At 41.1% G+C, this 16,901-nt stretch overlaps 8 protein-coding genes across 9 annotated transcripts; 3 read left to right on the top strand and 5 right to left on the bottom strand.

Moving 5' to 3' along the window:
• Positions 1-4: 4 nt before the first annotated feature.
• On the bottom strand, positions 5-1,069 carry LOC6495730 (AP-3 complex subunit sigma-2). Its single transcript, XM_001959416.4, has 5 exons — positions 914-1,069; positions 767-858; positions 490-692; positions 211-427; positions 5-142 (listed from the first exon to the last, which is right to left on the bottom strand). The coding sequence occupies exons 1-4, from the start codon at positions 980-982 to the stop codon at positions 216-218; spliced, it is 576 nt and encodes a 191-aa protein (XP_001959452.1). The 5' UTR covers positions 983-1,069; the 3' UTR covers positions 5-142; positions 211-215.
• A 115-nt stretch (positions 1,070-1,184) lies between these two features.
• LOC26514299 (nuclear receptor 2C2-associated protein) lies at positions 1,185-1,865 on the top strand. The gene is made up of 3 exons (XM_014908512.3): positions 1,185-1,300; positions 1,358-1,448; positions 1,513-1,865. The coding sequence occupies exons 1-3, from the start codon at positions 1,266-1,268 to the stop codon at positions 1,804-1,806; spliced, it is 420 nt and encodes a 139-aa protein (XP_014763998.1). The 5' UTR covers positions 1,185-1,265; the 3' UTR covers positions 1,807-1,865.
• A 375-nt stretch (positions 1,866-2,240) lies between these two features.
• Positions 2,241-4,296, bottom strand: LOC6495729 (5-aminolevulinate synthase, erythroid-specific, mitochondrial). The gene is made up of 2 exons (XM_001959415.4): positions 2,904-4,296; positions 2,241-2,723 (listed from the first exon to the last, which is right to left on the bottom strand). Exons 1-2 carry the CDS (start codon positions 4,165-4,167, stop codon positions 2,347-2,349), a joined length of 1,641 nt encoding a protein of 546 aa, XP_001959451.1. The 5' UTR covers positions 4,168-4,296; the 3' UTR covers positions 2,241-2,346.
• A 151-nt stretch (positions 4,297-4,447) lies between these two features.
• On the bottom strand, positions 4,448-8,878 carry LOC6495728 (senecionine N-oxygenase). Of its 2 annotated transcripts, XM_014907984.3 has the most exons (7): positions 8,744-8,878; positions 8,602-8,658; positions 5,786-6,121; positions 5,525-5,711; positions 5,300-5,471; positions 4,711-5,246; positions 4,448-4,650 (listed from the first exon to the last, which is right to left on the bottom strand). In XM_014907984.3, the coding sequence occupies exons 3-7, from the start codon at positions 5,971-5,973 to the stop codon at positions 4,483-4,485; spliced, it is 1,251 nt and encodes a 416-aa protein (XP_014763470.1). In that variant the 5' UTR covers positions 5,974-6,121; positions 8,602-8,658; positions 8,744-8,878; the 3' UTR covers positions 4,448-4,482. The 2 variants fall into 2 exon arrangements, with proteins under 2 accessions (XP_014763470.1, XP_032307015.1); XM_032451124.2 differs by lacking the exons at positions 8,602-8,658; positions 8,744-8,878 and having other exon boundaries at positions 4,477-4,650; positions 5,525-5,730; positions 5,786-5,887.
• LOC6494906 lies at positions 8,062-9,017 on the top strand. Its single transcript, XM_001959413.4, has 4 exons — positions 8,062-8,241; positions 8,303-8,496; positions 8,551-8,630; positions 8,691-9,017. Exons 1-4 carry the CDS (start codon positions 8,200-8,202, stop codon positions 8,981-8,983), a joined length of 609 nt encoding a protein of 202 aa, XP_001959449.3. The 5' UTR covers positions 8,062-8,199; the 3' UTR covers positions 8,984-9,017.
• On the bottom strand, positions 9,011-12,804 carry LOC6495727 (alpha-catulin). Its single transcript, XM_001959412.4, has 6 exons — positions 12,419-12,804; positions 12,104-12,284; positions 10,565-12,039; positions 10,183-10,503; positions 9,912-10,118; positions 9,011-9,424 (listed from the first exon to the last, which is right to left on the bottom strand). Exons 1-6 carry the CDS (start codon positions 12,446-12,448, stop codon positions 9,299-9,301), a joined length of 2,340 nt encoding a protein of 779 aa, XP_001959448.3. The 5' UTR covers positions 12,449-12,804; the 3' UTR covers positions 9,011-9,298.
• Positions 12,805-13,589: 785 nt separating this feature from the next.
• On the top strand, positions 13,590-14,654 carry LOC6494907 (uncharacterized protein C6orf136 homolog). The gene has a single exon (XM_001959411.4). It carries the CDS (start codon positions 13,818-13,820, stop codon positions 14,577-14,579), a length of 762 nt encoding a protein of 253 aa, XP_001959447.1. The 5' UTR covers positions 13,590-13,817; the 3' UTR covers positions 14,580-14,654.
• Positions 14,593-16,901, bottom strand: LOC6495726 (THO complex subunit 5). Its single transcript, XM_001959410.4, has 6 exons — positions 16,729-16,901; positions 15,891-16,673; positions 15,728-15,831; positions 15,580-15,670; positions 14,985-15,521; positions 14,593-14,930 (listed from the first exon to the last, which is right to left on the bottom strand). Exons 1-6 carry the CDS (start codon positions 16,801-16,803, stop codon positions 14,688-14,690), a joined length of 1,833 nt encoding a protein of 610 aa, XP_001959446.1. The 5' UTR covers positions 16,804-16,901; the 3' UTR covers positions 14,593-14,687.

The raw sequence follows: 16,901 nt of genomic DNA, 5'->3' as shown, positions 1-16,901 counted from the left end.
TTAGTTTCTTTTTACTTTCTATGTTGGTATTTAAATTGCATATTTATTCGGTAAGGGGAGATACATTGAATCAATGAAGCTTAACATAAACGGAACAACAATCCAGAGAGTGCGACGGCTGCTGTTGGAAATTCTTGAAGAACTGTAAAGAGCGATTGCATTAATTAAGTGTAAAGTATTAAAATATTTTTTCCGATAAAAGAAACGTACATTTGTCAGAACTTAAAGTCCTTGATTGCCTGTGGCAGGTCAGGTAACTTTATGTCTTTGATTTGTTGAGGAATGTTCATACTCTTGACAGCGCTTACAGCCCGAGCAGGCGCTGCCGAAATTCCGGCCTCCTGTTTAACCAGCTTGTTCTGCTCCTCGATCCTGGCCATAATATCATTCATATTGGTTTGCAGGACCATGCCGCCCATTACCAGTTCTGAAACATTTGGATATCAAGGATAAGTGGGTGCATCAAATGATTATCTTAATGGTCTTCACCTGAAAGGATGTGATGAACTGCATCCGCATGGAATATCAGGTCCAGTTCGCAGACATTCTCGAAGCACTTGTCAAGGGTCTCTACAAAGACCTGAATAAGGTCGAGGATTCCCAGTTCACTCTCTGAGGAATCCACGCAAAATACAAAGTACAGCGTGGCATAGTGGCGATAGATGAGCTTATAGTCTGAGCCACCAATCAAGCTGAAAAATGATCATTTTCTCTTTACTCTCAGGGCCAGTATATTTAATTACTTGAATAAGATGGAAATACTCACCTACCGCCTTCCAGAAAGTTACAAACATTGTCATCCCGTTTGGACACCAACTGAAAAGTTTCCTTTATTATTTGCTGCTGCAAGCTTTCATCCTGCAAGGAAAACGAGATGTAAGCTTCATTCTTGATACTATATATAATCACTTACAAAATACTGGTAGAATTTGGAAAGCCTAGGCTTCCCGTGATTATTAAAAACAAGAATAGCTTTAATCATTTTTCAGGTTGCGTTTAAACTAGCCAGCTGTTTTCGTTTTCAGCCAGGGCTGGAAAACTGTTTACATGATGTTGGTCTTATCGATAAGATTAGCTTTTATGTTTTATTTTAAATATGTAAATTAAATTAATATTAGAATGGTATTGTAATTAAAGTTTAATTTTTAAAATTATTAAACAATCATTATTGTATTTTAAACAGTAAGGGGAGTACTTTTTATTTTTGTCCATCTCTAAGACCTCGCGGCGTGTGGTTTGTTTATTTATTTTAATTTTTGATAAGAATGAATATTTTGACAAAAACAAACTTTTCCAGCAGGTATTTTTCATTTTCCTATTAAGGAAATCTATATTTCTAAATATTAACCGTTTTCAGAGTGAGTTCTGTTCTAAACAAAGACGTTAAACAATATGGAAAGCAATTCATGTTCGACACGAATGAAGATACCTCTTGGAGTTCAGATGAGGTGAGTTTACTTATATTTTAATAACTTTATTGTTTTTCAAAAAATTTAAAAATTATATTTTTAGGGAACACCACAGTGGATTATTTTAGTTTTGGATGAACCACAGAATATCAATGGATTTCGATTTCAATTTCAAGGCGGATTTGCGGGCCAACAGTCGAATATCTTAATGTATTCAGCGGATGGAGCGGAAATACACCAAGAGTCGTTTTATCCAGAAGATATCAACTCGCCCCAGGAATTTAAAATTCAAAACACAGCACTTGGTACAGCTTGCTCTAAGATAAAGTTCGTTTTCCATTCCAGTACGGATTTGTTTGGAAGAATCATCGTGTATAGCTTAGAATTGTTAAGCTAATCCCGAAATAACTTATCAAATAAATATAGGAAATGTTTTTGTTTCATCATATCAGCTAATTTTTTGTGGACTCATTCTGTATTTGCAGAAATGAATTGCTTATCAATTTCATTATATTGGTTCACGCGATGTAAGCCAAAAGTAAAAGCTTAATTGCTCTAATCTAATGTACACATTCTGTAAAAAAGTAGATCGATCTATGGCGTGTTGAAGTGCCACGCCATCACTGGAATGCCGTCATTAAAACCTATTATTCCTTTGCACTCTATTAAAAAAAGTTCAAGAGCTTTTCGTGTCTGAAGAGTCTAATTTAAATACTATTGAACTTGGCCTTTGAAACACGCAACTTCTTATCGAAGGTGACACACGGCTTCTTGTCTAATCGCCCCAGTTCGCTATCAATTATATTCCCCCAAACAATAATTACATCATACTTTATGCACCAAAACCATTATTTATTTGTCCAAAACCACAAGATAAATTTTAGGCATTGCTAATTATTTCGAATGCTTGATTTAGACTGTCTGCCACCAAAAAGGCTTATGCGGCAACGGAGATTTCCAGTCGCGGGCAGTTGGGAATTCCGCACTCCAGGTCCGGAGAAGCATCCTGGTGCCAGCAGCTCTCCGAGTTGCAGAACATGCACGCCTTCGGCGATAGCGGGACATTTGTCGAGAGATCCACCATTTCCCAGACCTTCTTCAGATCCGTAACCAGGGCGTTCATCATGGCGTAGGTGTGGAAGGGTGTCGGTGCCAGTCGCAGTTTCTCCTCGCCGCGGGCCACAGTCGGATAGTTGATGGATTGAAGGTAGTGTCCGAATTGTTCCATAAGTACATTTGAGATTTGACTGCTTTTCAATGGGTCTCCTATTTTAATTGGAATGATATGACTCGGTGTCTCTTCGACAGGGAAACCTGTAATGACAAAAAAGAAAAAAAAATTTACAATTAGGTCAAAAAAAGTGAAAGTATAAACATAGAAATCGATAGCCGTGGATCTCTGGCTATATATAATTGCCATGAATTTATATATATGTTTGTAAATTCGAAAATAACCTTAAAAGTGTGTTACATAAAGCAAAGAATTACACGCACCCTCTCGTTTCAGCAAGTTCTTTAGATAGGAGACGTTACGTTGGTGCAAATGACGCAACTCTCGACCCTCCTCCGATGCCAAAATGTTGACTGCCTCCAGGGCGCCGCACAGCACTGTCGGCGGCAAGGAAGTCGTAAAGATGAAGCCAGCTGCATACGAACGGATCATGTCCACTAGTTTCTCGGATCCAGCGATGTAACCACCAATGTTACCGAACGCCTTGCCCAAAGTTCCCGATATAATGTCCATTTTGTGCAGTACTCCGTCCCGTTCTCCGACTCCGGCTCCGTGATCGCCGTACAATCCCACGGCGTGCACTTCGTCAATAAATGTAATCGCTCCGTATTCGTGGGCAACGTCTAGGAGCTCCTCCAACGGGCAAATAGCTCCTGTCATGGAATGTACCGTCTCAAATGCCACAATTTTTGGGGTGCTCTTGTCCACCTTTTTCAAAAGGCTACGCAAATGGTCCACATCGTTGTGCCGGAATATGTGCTTGGGCACACCACTATTCCGAATCCCCATGATCATGGAAGCGTGGTTGCCTGCGTCCGAGAATATCTGGCAGCCAGGCAGTAGCCTGGCAAGAGTAAAGAGCGTCGAATCGTTGGCTACAAAGCACGACGTGAACAGCAGGCCGGCCTCCTTTTGATGGAGCTCTGCCAGCTTGCGTTCCAGACGTTCGTGGTGCAGCGAGTTGCCCGAAATGTTCCTGGTTCCTCCGGCTCCCGAACCGTGCATGTTGAGGGCCTCTTGGACGGCCCTCTTAACGCTCGGATGGGCAGACATGCCCAGGTAGTCGTTGGAACACCAGACCGTAATGGGCTTCTCGGACCGCTCCGAATATTCGAGTGCATGAGGGAACAGCCCGTCACCAGCCAGGCGGTTCACCTTCTTGAAGATGCGGTAGGAGTGGTCCTTCTTCTTCTTTTGGATCTGCTCATTGAAGAACTTCTCATAGGGAAAGGTCTCCGCGGAGGCGGAGGCCTGAGAGGGGCAGGCAGATACCTGTCCAGGGTCGGCAGCCCCAAAACGATTGCTCTCATTCGAATAAGACCTTGTAACAGTTGACGCATATGGCAGCGAAGCGACGAGTGAAAGTCTCTTCTCGCCAGCTGTTGCAGCTCCACCGGATGCAGCAGCAGCCGAAGTATTCAAAGTTTTCCCCATCACGGGACAATACATCCCATAGGATTGGGTGAGCACCTCCGCATAATTGCGTAGGAAGCTGGCAGTAAAGCGGTTTAGAAACGGACACTGCATGTTGCGAAATCAAATCACTCTTCAGACCCGACCTAGATCAGCGAACTTTGGAAGCGAAGTGAATGTTTTTGGTAAATTATGCAAGATTTCGTGGCTGAGAGGTGTATTTAGGGTTGTCAGGTAGTTGTCGGGCCCCAGCCCCCCCCAAGGCCGCCCCACTGTATACAAGTTACCCTGTGTACAATCGTTTGCCCCAGTCACCCTGTGAATAAAAATTTAATAGAGACAAAAAGTTAAGTGACGAACGCACTTGTGATAGAATAAAACATTTCCAAAAATCTATTAGTTATTCCTTTTAAAGTTTGAAAACTTTTATTAATTTATTTTCACAAAAGCTTCGTCATTTAGAATTTTAAAATTATCCTCGCGAAAATGCAGTAGGTTGTCATTGAAGCATTTACTACTCTCGTTGTGCAATTTTGTCATAACTGGCTTCAAATTCTTTATTCCCGCAGTATTGGCCAAATCGTTAAAATAGTCAATCTTAAAAATTAAAAATCGATGTTATAATATAGCTAAGTTAAAGAATAGATCACTACTTACTTGTTTCGGGCCCAGCATATGAGCATGACGTCGTCTGCATCCTTCGCTCCAAATTTTCTCCATTTTTTCCTGGGTATCCTTTTGCATTTCCTCTTTGGAGGGCAGAACGTTGGATCCTTTATAGTAGCTAAGGATAAAACGCGCCTGAAGATCCATCATTTGGGCGGCACACACATAAAATGGCAAACCAATCAATGAAATAGATGGGTTCATGATGTTAATACACTGCTTATAAAGGTCCTGAACATAGTTATCCTCGACATAAATTCCAGAATTAACAGTAAGAAATGGGAATGAGTACTTGTAACCAGTGCAGAAAAAAATTGTATCAAATTTTTCGTAAGATCCATCTACGAAAAAGGCTCCATTCTCATCCAGCTCCTTGACATCCGGCTTTTGATTAACGTTATCATAGAAAATCGAAGTTCCAATATCCTTCAAGTGGTGGCTTAATGTAACGCGTGTGGCGGTTCTGGATATAATATTCGACAAGTCCATGCCACTTGGTCCAGCTCCAATAACCAGGACGGATTTCCCTGAAAATAGCGGTTACGGAAATTATCCTTCTCATTAAACTTTGTTAACAAACCTTGGAAAACATCCCTTTTCCTAAAGTCGTGGCTGTGCATAAAGTTTCCTTTAAAAAGTTGCATCTTGGGTATTTTTATGTAGTTGGGAGTATGATAATGCCCATTGGCGACCATAACTTTATCAAAGTAGTGGAACTCGATCTTGTTGGTTGTCACATCTTTTACAAGGACCTGTGACGGATCGCTTTTTAGGGATAATTTTCTGAAATGCCTAAAAAGTTTACCTGCCACTTGTTTTTCTTGGGTGCCACTCTAATCACGTAGGAATTAAACTTAATGTGCTTTTTCAATTCAAAATTATCCGCATACTGGTTCAAGAAATCCAAAATTTCATCAGATCTCACATACGAACGTTCATTTTGGGCGATTTCAAAGTCAGGGAATCCCATTACTTCCTTTGGCAAATTTGTTCTAAATATGAGAAGATAAACTGGCTTTTCATTTGTTTCATAATATGTTTCATAACACAGATTGGCAGAACTCACCGTAAATTCTCGTACATGCTGCTGTGAACATCAACTCCATTGACGGATCCTGTGGCCTCATTGTAGACCCAGGTACCTCCAATTTGGTTGGATAGCTCGAAGACTGTGGTTTGGAATCCATTGTCAATGGCATGGCGGGCACAGCAAAGTCCTCCTGTTCCGGCTCCAATTATGCACAAGCTCGTCATAATTAAGATTAAAATTGTTTCTAGGTGCGATAGCCCGCTCTTGACAGTCCGAGTGTTATTGTAAAACTGAAGATCGCATTATGATGAACTGTATGGCTTCTTCACAGTAATACTCTTCGTAAATGGTGGCTGCGCATTTGGCTTTCAACTGATAAGAAAATTTTTAAACAGTGGGTTTACCTTTTGCCAAATTGTTTAAGAGTATTCCCGATTCCGCAGGAATAATTGATACTGTTCGACTGATAATCGTCCAAACATAAACCATTTTTTCCTACAAAGGCCAGCTGGACATATAAGTGCTTGTATTTTTGTTTTATTATAGATTTTTATACCAGTAAAGCATCTTTATATGTGAACCTACATTATTTATTTTATTGATATTTATTTTCGCTGATAAGCCAGCAGGCACAATTAATCTTTACTAAAGGGGTCAGACTGAGCTCGATTGTTATTGTTTAGCTCAAGGTAGGGGTTTTAAACTAAGGAAAACTTGAATGGATTTCTGAGCTATACGGCAACCAAACAAATTGGAACATTCTTAAAATTTTGGATCCTTTTTTTTAATTTTTTCTGATGGACCCCCTTTCAAAATCCTGGATTTCCACTTTTGCCCCAAACCAAGCCCATATCTTGGCTAATTCCCATCCGATCCTTGAGCGGAGTACCTCGAACGATTTGTAGTTCCGTCCCCTTTCAATCTGCATCAAAATCTCGATACAAAATTTTCGATCCCCATTTTTCGATTTTTCCTGATGGACCCCCTTGTAAAATCCTGGATTTCCACTTTTGCCCCAAACCAAGCCCATATCTTGGCCAATTTTCATCCGATCCTTGAGCGGAGTATCTTAAACGATTTGTAGTTCCATTCTCCTTCAATCTGCATTAAAATCTCGAAACAAATTTTTCCATCCCCATTTTTCGATTTTTCCTGATGGACCCCCTTGTAAAATCCTGGATTTCCACTTTTGCCCCAAACCAAGCCCATATCTTGGCCAATTTTCATCCGATCCTTGAGCGGAGTATCTCGAACGATTTGTAGTTCCATTCTCCTTCAATCTGCATCAAAATCTGGAAACAAAATTTTCCATCCCCATTTTTCGATTTTTCCTGATGGACCCCCTTGTAAAATCCTGGATTTCCACTTTTGCCCCAAACCAAGCCCATATCTTGGCCAATTTTCATCCGATCCTTGAGCGGAGTATCTTAAACGATTTGTAGTTCCATTCTCCTTCAATCTGCATTAAAATCTCGAAACAAATTTTTCCATCCCCATTTTTCGATTTTTCCTGATGGACCCCCTTGTAAAATCCTGGATTTCCACTTTTGCCCCAAACCAAGCCCATATCTTGGCTAATTTTCATCCGATTCTTGAGCGGAGTATCTCGAACGATTTGTAGTTCCATTCTCCTTCAATCTGCATCAAAATCTCTAAACAAAATTTTCCATCCCCATTTTTCGATTTTTTCTGATGGACCCCCTTGTAAAATCCAGGATTTCCACTTTTGCCCCAAACCAAGCCCATATCTTGGCCAATTTTCATCCGATTCTTGAGCGGAGTACCTCGAACGATTTGTAGTTCCATTCTCCTTCAATCTGCATCAAAATCTCTAAACAAAATTTTCCATCCCCATTTTTCGATTTTTCCTGATGGACCCCCTTGTAAAATGCACTATTTCCACTTTTGCCCCAAACCAAGCCCATATCTTGGCCATAGTTCCATTCTCCTTCAATCTGCATTAAAATCTCGAAACAAATTTTTCGATCCCCATTTTTCGATTTTTCCTGATGGACCCCCTTGTAAAATCCTGGATTTCCACTTTTGCCCCAAACCAAGCCCATATCTTGGCCAATTTTCATCCGATTCTTGAGAGGAGTACCTCGAACGATTTGTAGTTCCATTCTCCTTCAATCTGCATTAAAATCTCGAAACAAATTTTTCGATCCCCATTTTTCGATTTTTCCTGATGGACCCCCTTGTTAAATCGTGATTGGTAAGCTATCTTAGAAAAAATAACGTTTTCGAAGTGGTTTTGCATAATTTAGCTAAATGGAACTAAGAATTTCAGTTTTGTTTTTGGCTGAGGAAACCTTGGCCGACTCACATCTTTACCTTTGAATTTCCCACGCTAAACAACGAAAAGCCAAATGTGAGAAAATTTGCATGGGTCAGCGTAACTTTGGGCCGAACGTGATTCAGTATGACAGCGTACGTTAAGATCGTCTAACATGGGACTAGCGGCTTCTATATGCATAAAAGTTCTGCAGCTTGCAAGTGTCTTCTCAAAAACACATTTGACATAACAAAGTAATAAACTGGTTTCATCACTAGATAGCTACAGTGGCTGGATTAATTCTGAAGAGATGGTCGGACAAATATTCCGAACGTGTATTTACAATAAATCAAAAACAGTCCAGAGAATGGTTGCTCTTGAATAATCTTTCATGGACAAGGGAGGGCGATGACTTCAGCACCCTAACGTTTGTTGGATACACCTTTATCGCATCAGTTTTGCTCTTGACGAGGTGAAGAGATAAGTTTTATAATTTATATTTTACCATAAAATGAATTACTGACAGAATTATCGATGGAGCTTCCAACTATAGTACCTGCGAAGTTATTCTACTAACCTGTGGAGTACTGTTCTTCACCGTAGAAGGTATTGAGGGTTTTAATGAAGTATGATCCTATAATTATAATTTTGTTAAATCAATTTAAGGACTCCTGAAGTTCTTTGCTTTGGAAGAACTGCCCGAAGAACTGACAACTTACGCCTATTCCCTTGGAGCACTCTCGTTTTTCTGTGCAGCTTTATTCTCCTTGGACTTAATGCTGTTTAAAAATTTGCTTAAAATCAAAAACTCAAGTGCACAGACGGATCAGATAAAGGAAACAGTTGCCTTGAAAGTTTACAATTTGTCCCAAGAGGCTAAAACCTCTTGTTGCAGCAATACCCCTCGAACTGAATTGATCAATGAAATGGATAGAAAATACCTTCGAACCGATTTGTAGAACCCCAATATAAAATACGTTTGTATATCTGCATCTGTCATTACCTTTATTGCCTTTATTTTTACGAATGTAGTGAAACAAAATATGCATTATAAGATCGTGCTGTTGAAACAACTAATTGGAATTTGTATGTTTAATAAATTTGTTTGACATTAATCAACGCTAGAAGCGGCACCAACTAATACACAGAATTGAATGTATTAAGATTAATAACAGTGTACACTATGTATAATAAAAAGATCGGGCTCAGAACAGTAAAAATGATACCCTCGTTCTCCGTGCATCTCCCTTGGCTCTTCGAGCCATCCCGTAATGTCACATGCTCCCCTCGCTGCTGCTCGTCGTTCCTTTGGAGTCGCACATTCCACCGGCCACGTTGTCATCGCCGCGTACTGCCCCTGAGGTGAGTCCTCCAGTAATCCCAGTTAAATTTAGTTTGTACTGCGGAGAAGTGGATCAATTAGTAATGATTTTCAAGCATATCGTTTGCTTTTGATAGCAAAATACTCGTTTAAAAACTCATAAAATTGAATTAAAATAAAAGTTTACTTGAAATAAATCACAAATTGTAATACTTTTGGACTAGAATAGCTTATAATAGTCGAATTAAGATCAGGAAACTTCAGGTAGTACTTCATTAGCTTTTTCTTAGCTCATGAGATGTATTTAAAATTTCTACAATAGCTAAAGTAGATGGTTTACTAAGTAAAAGATATAGCTTTATTTAAACCACCACCCAGAAATAAATATCCGTTGAAATTCCTTGGAGAAAAATAAAAAGAAAACCTAAACCATACCTGTAATAAATCATGCTTTAATATCACAGTAAATCATAATCCTCATACACTTTAAAAATATAATTAAATTATAATTGATCTTAACTGTAACTGTACGAAATGGCTCTTTGGTTTGGCATAGTTTTAGTTACCTTATTTGCGCACTCAAAGCACTTCGATACTACTTTATTTATAACGTTCATAAGGTTTTTTGTTTCTCTGATGACGTGATCCACCTTCACAAAAGTGGCAGCTTTACCCACCGTGTGGTCTTTGACTGTAAATTGAAGTGCTTGGACAAAAGTCGGCACCCTATCTAAAATGTTAAGCAGATCCTTTTTGTTGTCACTTGCTGGAACCTATATAAGAATATATGTATGTAATGACATTCGAGAGTTTTCGGGAGTCGAGTGTAAGAAGTACCTGATACGAAAAGTGACGGAGGACCTTGTAAAGTCGATTGGCTTCCTCCGCAAAATATTCGGCTTGAGTAAACAAATCCTGAGTTGTTCTTAAAGAACCGTTTCCTTTTGTAAACTGATACATTAGGAAAGCCATAGCTGACATGTTTTTAGCTCTCTTTAATATGTCGTTGTCGTCCGACAAGTCTTCACTCCATTTTGATTGATATGTGCTTAGATCTCCATTGTTTTTGCCTTCGAGGCCAGAATACTCAACCATTTCTCCATCTCCATCAGTTGCAGGTACACCGGGTTTAGATAGTTTATCAGAAGTTTCACATTTCTAGAAAGAAAAACACGGCTTAAGAGGTATTTAATTAGAAATGCAAATAGGAAACACCCACCTCAGTTTCCGTTTCTCTTTCGTTCTTAGTGGTATTAATTGATACAAGAATCTTTTTGGCGATCATAGAGATCTCGTTCGTTAGCCACTTCCACATGTCCGAGAAGGACTCAAAGTTCTCGTTGGCCGCACTGCTATTAGAGTATTTCCAGAGGATTTTGGCAGCAATAAAGACCTGCGGCCCGTAGATTCGTAGATTGATGGCCAGGCACTTCGCCTGGACCTGCAGCCTTTCCGTCGGCGCTATATGCTGCAGGAGCTTACAGATGTCAAAGATATGGTCGCAGCAGTCGTGGAACTTTGTGGAACGCTGGTTCAGATTGTCGATGTCGTAATTCGTTGCCAGGACGTGGAACGATTTCACAAGCTTGGATGCGATCTTAAGCGATTCGTTGAAGTCCTCGATTTGACTGGAAACCGAGACGACCAGCTGCTTACAGAGCTCCTCCAGACTACTCAGCATACCCAGCTCGGGGTCACGGCCCTTCAACTGACCCCCAGAGTTTTCGTGCTGATCCTTCATAATGGTGTTGAGGTAAAGATCGAACTCCAGCTTGCAGTTGTCACAATAGGACAGGATGTTCTTTCGATGGTTGTGACTGATGTAGGGCGAGTCGGTGAAGTCGTGTGCCTTCTCGAACAGTTTTTCGAATGCCATGGACAGTTCCTCGCGCAGATCCATGCTCTCGGAGCTCATGTGCTTCCTGAAGTTGGTGTTGTTCACCATACGACCACAGCCAGACGAGGAGGACAGGTTTTTGTCCGACTTCCACAAATCGTCGTCCAGAAAATTGAAATACGCGTCGGAATTGTTGTTCCCTTCGACGTTACTCTCATAGTAGCTCATTTGATATTTGTACCGCTTGATGAGGTTAACAATGCGCTTTATTGTCGTGTATATGCTTTCGTTCTCGTAGTTCGGATTGCTGGCCTGCTTTTCGAAGGGTAAGTGCTTCGCCGAGTCAAAGATACTGTCCTTCACCACAAAATGGATGAGGTCCATGGCTCTTCTGATCTGACAGAACACGGTGTCGCGGTTCTCCTTCACAATCACACAGTCACTGTGGATGAGGCTGTTCTTCGAGGACGTTAGCAAGATGGCAATCGATTTCTCCAGGATTTGACGGGCCGAAAACATCTGCGCCCGCCGCCGCTCCTCCTTGAAGGAGTTCCGGTGATGGCCGGTGAGGTAAGCAAGCTCGATCATCTCCGTGCCGAAAACGGAAAACGCACGCACAAATTCAGTGAAGTTCATCACCGATTCTAGCTTCTCGAGACTCTCGGAGGCTCGCTTCTTGGCGGTTAAGAGTTTCTTCACAACAATAATATCAACCAGGAGTAGAATTCGGGTGACAGAGGATAGGAGGGACCTGGCCGCCAATATAATGGCACCATAATCTTTCAAAGGTTCAATGTGGTGTCGAAGCTCCATACCACCCAATGGTGATACATCACAAAGTCGTTCGATCGATTTTCCTAAAGAAGAAAGGATTTCTTATTAATATTATAATTTTATGGGGAAAAATAAAAGAATACCAACCAGCATCTCGGGCTTCTTTGGCCGCTTCGTACATATCTCCTTTGATGTCAATATTTTCCTCGGCTATTATTTCGCCAATCGTTATGAACCGTTCCACGGCGATGTTTAATAAGTGCCCTATGTTCCCAAAAGTGGACATGATTTGCTCGTTATCCATATCACGAACTCGAAAGCGTTGATTCTGAAATGGTGGTCATGTTAGACATTTGGTTTTTTTCATTGCCAATCAATAATCCCCGTGGAATAAAGGCGAGGCCTCTCTCTGGGGGTCTCCGATACAATTCAAAAGTTACGCAGTGCCGGTCAAAAACTTACGTTTACAATTGATTGGTTGAGTCCATACATTTTGGAAAAGTCCCTTGACAATAAAAAAAGATTTCTATTTGTTTTAACAATGCGCAAAGCGATTTTTAGGCATGTAACATTTTTATTTACTCCCTATTGATTTTTCTCACTACTAAGGTTAGCAGAGCTGAATAGACAATGAAACTAAATCATGTATTTGGCACTTAATAATACCGTCACTGATTAATGCGTCATATTAGGGGGGTTTTAAGGTTTAAGCTCAAACAAATTTCGATTTTTCAGCCAACGAAAGCTTTTAGCTTAAATTAGTTTTATATCTAGGTGTCTGTAAACAACGTGTTTACTTGTAGACAAATATATGTATAGGCTCCCAGATTTGTGTGATTCGAGCTTGTAACAAATGGTTCTGCGCAGACTTTCTGCGCAAAAAAACCCTGGACTGGTCATGGTTGCCGGCAGTGGGGTGAAGGGCAAACTGTATGAAGGGAATTATTAAATTATTTAGGCTCCCAAATTATTTCTATTTGTAGAAACAATATTTATACTAGTAAAATATATTTGCATTTCGGTTTTAGTTAATGTTTTATGGTATTATTCTTAGATCCAGATTCACCCCCTTAAAAAATCTAGGGACTTCCCATGGACCTCCCCGATGCAACAGTTTCACGTTACATCTCTGCAGCTGGTATGAGCTATCGAAAGAATCTCGCGCTTTATTCTCATATTAGAGATTTATAAAATATAACTTGACCAACAAACAAATTGGGAAAAATAGCAAATTTAAAGAAAATATTTAAAAAAAGCACATTCCCGAAACAAAATTAAATTGCTGGGAAGACCACGAGTCTTAATGTGCAATATTACTCAGAGATACATGTTTATTACCTTTAATATTATATTATTAGGATTATCCAAGACAAAAAGTCCTTCCTCAATTATTTAAATGTCGGTTACTGCCGCTCTAACAGTATCAATCGTTTAGTGTTGGAAAACGATTCTAGCCCAATCTTGGGAGTAGCTGACACGGGCCTCGGGCTGAGGAATTGCTTAATTAAATATAAAAAAAGTTGTCAAAATATAAATCTAAATATAAAATAGTCAAAACAATAAAAACAGTCAGTTTTCCATATTTAATAAACCATTTAACCCGATAAACATATAAATTTTATGCAAAGACTATCGATATTTTAGTATTTTATCAACAACCATATGATTCCAAAAATGTTACCTAAACACGAGCACGTCAAAAATTAGCTTAATATTTAACCGGTGTGCTAATCGATGCGATTAGTTTTGATTAAATTGCACTCGGCATAGATTTGTGGCGCCCTGGGCGAGTCTTTCCCTGCATAACCTGCAGAAGCATAACTTAATAAAGCCCGGTAAACAATTAATTGTCCTTGCAAAAATGATGCGAAACTTCGGGATGTTATCAATTAGAAGGAGCAGCTGGCTGGCCCACTCGTGCTCCACAGAGCGGGCGTTATCGTCCGCCATGCGACTGGCTTTGCCCACAACAGTTACCTGCCCCCACAGATTACTTAACAGCGACCGAATCGACAACATTCAACCTAGTCGGGTCCTCCACGAGAGTGCCAGCACACAACCACAGCCCAGCAGTGACAAGGAGACCGGGAGGAAGCCAGCGGATCTGGACCGTGCCTACGAGGTGCTTAGAACAACGCTGCCGAAGCTATTCGTGGAGCCGCTGGACTATTCCATTTACAGTCCGGGCCTCGTTTTCCAAAACAACATCACTGGCAAGCACACCGTAGGACTGTATCACTACGTCAAACAGATTGCCATACTGCGAACGGTTGGCCATTTAAAGTATGCCTACGTCAAGTTTGAAGTCCTGAAGATTACAAAACACCCTGAGGACTATACGGTTCGTGTCAGATGGCGGGTCAGAGGTATATCTGGGCTAAAAGTCATGTTCCAATTCTGGAAGTACAAGCTGTGGCAGTTGAAGGAGATACTGAAGGATCAGGAAGCCTGGTACGATGGATACTCCGTGCTCTACCTGGGTGATGACGGTCTGATTATCAAGCATGTTGTCGATAAGGTGATGCCGGATGAAAGCCGGGAGTCTATTGAGAATCCTTCTGCAACGTCGCTACCAACCGGATCCCTGGCGGCGACAGCTTCCCAAAAGATAAACTGCCATTGAAATTGTAGCTAGCTTTAAATGTTACTTATTTATTGTATTACTAAACGTAATAAACAGCAACTGTGAAATTGTTTAGTAACCGCACAAAAAAAACTCTGTTTGAACACATCACTGTTTGAAGGCGTACACCGATCCCTTTTTAAAGTACTTATATGGGCGCGCACGACTCCGCTTTGCAAAAGCACTAATGTATGGCTTTTCCTTGTTGTACTCGATTGTGCTTTGAATGGAGCCCTCTGTCTCCAGAAATATATCAAAGCTGTATATAGTTCGGAAGAGTTGAGCATACAGAATGCGCTCGTTATCCTCTAGTTGCGTGGGCTGTAGGGAGTTGGTCCAGAACTCCATCATCTAGAGAATATAAAGTTCAAATATTAATCGAACTTAAACGTGGCAGTAATTTACCTTGATGGCGGAATTGTTTTGGGATGTATGACAGCCGTTCCAATGCACATTTAAAATCCAAAGTGGTATTTCCAAAGGGTAATTGCTAGGGACCCTGATAAAACACTCCATTTTCGCAGATCCTCGAACAATTACAGCCCGATATATGCTGTAAGTTACACCCTTGTCGTCTGAGGAAATCTTCAGAACATCCGAGTTTTGAGCATGAAATTCCTCCAATGTAATGACAGTCCATTGTACAAGACTGCACGACAAGCCGGCGGGGTAAATGTTCTCCTTCAAAGTGTATAGATCGACATCCTTGTACATCAGACCTCGAATCTGCTGACTCAGCTTCAGCCAAGAGTTCCACCGGCTGGAGATGCGGGCAATGATTTCCCGCGTGTTTTTGTTCAAATTCAACTCGTGGTTGTACACCATCGAACTATTGACCGTGGGAATAGAGCACATTCCTTGCAACCAGCAATAGGGTTTTCCAAAGTCCTTGGCCTCCAAATGCGCCAGACATTCCTCGGCGGATATATTAGAATTCTGTAGCTATATGTGAGAGATGATAGTGATTATTTGTTGTTACAATATGCTTATCAAATCATACCTCATACTGCATGCCTGGAATGGGTATTTCGTTGCCCAAATCGTTGGCGTATAAATGCCTCAAAATGTTGTGGACAAAGTTGGTATCCCCGCTAAAGCACGATCAAATTTTATTATTTTAGTCCTCAATTTCACTATTTATTACTTACCCATTGTTACCCGCAAGGTTCATTTGAGCCCAGACTGCGGCGCATTTAATAAGCTCAAAATAACGAATCAAAAGAATTAATTGGTTGGAGCCAGCCGCGCCAATCTATCACAGAGAAGACAGTTTATAATCATATGCTAAATAGTCAATCTAAGTGCACTTACCGTGATTCGAATATGCAGAGGATGAGGAAGCAATGCCTTGTCCAAGGTACTTTTTGACGATTCATCCATTTCATCTTCCGCCTTCAACCGCTGCAAGGAAGCAGAGCGCTTTTCCTTCAACAAATCCTGCATTTGAGCTTCACTTTCATAGCCCACTACTTCGGAGGCAAACGTGTGATCGTCGCTAATGCGTTGAATCGATTGCAGGTTGATAAACAGGATGTACAGGGGTTTCGGCAGGTACTTGACCACGGCACTAAGCTTCCACTCCACGTCTAGAGATAGCTGCAGGGCATCGTGCAGTGGCTGCGTGGCACCCAGCAAAGTGCGCAAAGCAGGTGCAAAAGAGATGTACCGCTGGGTCTGGCTTAGATTGTCTTGCAACAGCTCCTGTTTGGAGTTCAGCAGTGCACTGTACTGTTTGTCGAGATCCTTTCGAAGTCGCAGCTCGCACTCCAACCGATGCAGATGCTTCTTATGGCTTGACATGTCTTCCTTGGCGGCTGGTAGGTTGGGAAGCCTATCTGCGTAGTCACCCTCCGAAAGCAGTTCCAGGTGGGTGTCGCGACTTTTGAACTTTTGGCAGCGGATGATCTCTTTCTTCAGGTGGCTCACTTCGTACAGCAGGTTCTGCAACTGCAGTCTGCTAAGGTCCACCTTGTTCTTCTCCAGGTGCAGCTTGTCCCGTCCAGCCTTGATCTTTTGCTTCACCTCCCGATTCGCGTGCTTCAGAGCCACAAACATCAAAGTGGCCGACGTGCGCGCTTCCTCTGAGGACTGCCCCTGCAAAAGAATATGCACGATAAACCACATTGTTGGACTTTTAGTACAGACATACCTTTGCCTTCAGATCCATAATACCGTCGATCGCCTTTTGCAACTGATCAAACTGTTTATTTAATATATCTTCCATTTCTTTTACAAAATTGTTTATAAAAAGCCGCAATAAAAATGTTTTGTTGAAGGGTAGCGCAGTGTTACCAGTCGGGATTAAGGCCCAATAGTCACAGT

The sequence above is a fragment of the Drosophila ananassae genome, chromosome 3L (assembly GCF_017639315.1).
Source record: "Drosophila ananassae strain 14024-0371.13 chromosome 3L, ASM1763931v2, whole genome shotgun sequence".
NCBI lineage: Eukaryota > Metazoa > Arthropoda > Insecta > Diptera > Drosophilidae > Drosophila > Drosophila ananassae.
Note: the sequence above shows the minus strand (reverse complement) of the source record. Positions and strands in the feature narration are given on the sequence as shown.

Bases quoted from the DNA above. Each gene is read 5' to 3' on its own strand.
- LOC6495729 (XM_001959415.4), bottom strand. From the start codon at position 4,167: ATGCAGTGTCCGTTTCTAAACCGCTTTACTGCCAGCTTCCTACGCAAT. The intron at 2,724-2,903 runs GTGCGTGTAATT...TTGTCATTACAG, and splicing joins GAACTTGCTGAAACGAGAGG to GTTTCCCTGTCGAAGAGACA.
- LOC6495730 (XM_001959416.4), bottom strand. From the start codon at position 982: ATGATTAAAGCTATTCTTGTTTTTAATAATCACGGGAAGCCTAGGCTT. The intron at 859-913 runs GTAAGTGATTAT...TTTTCCTTGCAG, and splicing joins CCAAATTCTACCAGTATTTT to GATGAAAGCTTGCAGCAGCA. The intron at 693-766 runs GTGAGTATTTCC...ATCATTTTTCAG, and splicing joins AACTTTCTGGAAGGCGGTAG to CTTGATTGGTGGCTCAGACT.
- LOC6495727 (XM_001959412.4), bottom strand. From the start codon at position 12,448: ATGTATGGACTCAACCAATCAATTGTAAAC. The intron at 12,040-12,103 runs GTTGGTATTCTT...TTTCTTCTTTAG, and splicing joins CAAAGAAGCCCGAGATGCTG to GAAAATCGATCGAACGACTT. The intron at 10,504-10,564 runs GTGGGTGTTTCC...TTTTCTTTCTAG, and splicing joins AAAGAGAAACGGAAACTGAG to AAATGTGAAACTTCTGATAA.
- LOC6494907 (XM_001959411.4), top strand. From the start codon at position 13,818: ATGATGCGAAACTTCGGGATGTTATCAATTAGAAGGAGCAGCTGGCTG.
- LOC6494906 (XM_001959413.4), top strand. From the start codon at position 8,200: ATGGGACTAGCGGCTTCTATATGCATAAAAGTTCTGCAGCTT. The intron at 8,497-8,550 runs GTGAAGAGATAA...AATTACTGACAG, and splicing joins TCAGTTTTGCTCTTGACGAG to AATTATCGATGGAGCTTCCA. The intron at 8,631-8,690 runs GTATTGAGGGTT...AATCAATTTAAG, and splicing joins ACTGTTCTTCACCGTAGAAG to GACTCCTGAAGTTCTTTGCT.
- LOC6495726 (XM_001959410.4), bottom strand. From the start codon at position 16,803: ATGGAAGATATATTAAATAAACAGTTTGATCAGTTGCAAAAGGCGATC. The intron at 16,674-16,728 runs GTATGTCTGTAC...ATTCTTTTGCAG, and splicing joins TTATGGATCTGAAGGCAAAG to GGGCAGTCCTCAGAGGAAGC. The intron at 15,671-15,727 runs GTAAGTAATAAA...ATCGTGCTTTAG, and splicing joins AACCTTGCGGGTAACAATGG to CGGGGATACCAACTTTGTCC.
- LOC6495728 (XM_014907984.3), bottom strand. From the start codon at position 5,973: ATGACGAGCTTGTGCATAATTGGAGCCGGAACAGGAGGACTTTGCTGT. The intron at 5,472-5,524 runs GTAAACTTTTTA...GATCCGTCACAG, and splicing joins CCAAGAAAAACAAGTGGCAG to GTCCTTGTAAAAGATGTGAC. The intron at 4,651-4,710 runs GTAAGTAGTGAT...TTAATTTTTAAG, and splicing joins ATATGCTGGGCCCGAAACAA to ATTGACTATTTTAACGATTT.
- LOC26514299 (XM_014908512.3), top strand. From the start codon at position 1,266: ATGAATATTTTGACAAAAACAAACTTTTCCAGCAG. The intron at 1,301-1,357 runs GTATTTTTCATT...AACCGTTTTCAG, and splicing joins AAAACAAACTTTTCCAGCAG to AGTGAGTTCTGTTCTAAACA. The intron at 1,449-1,512 runs GTGAGTTTACTT...TTATATTTTTAG, and splicing joins CCTCTTGGAGTTCAGATGAG to GGAACACCACAGTGGATTAT.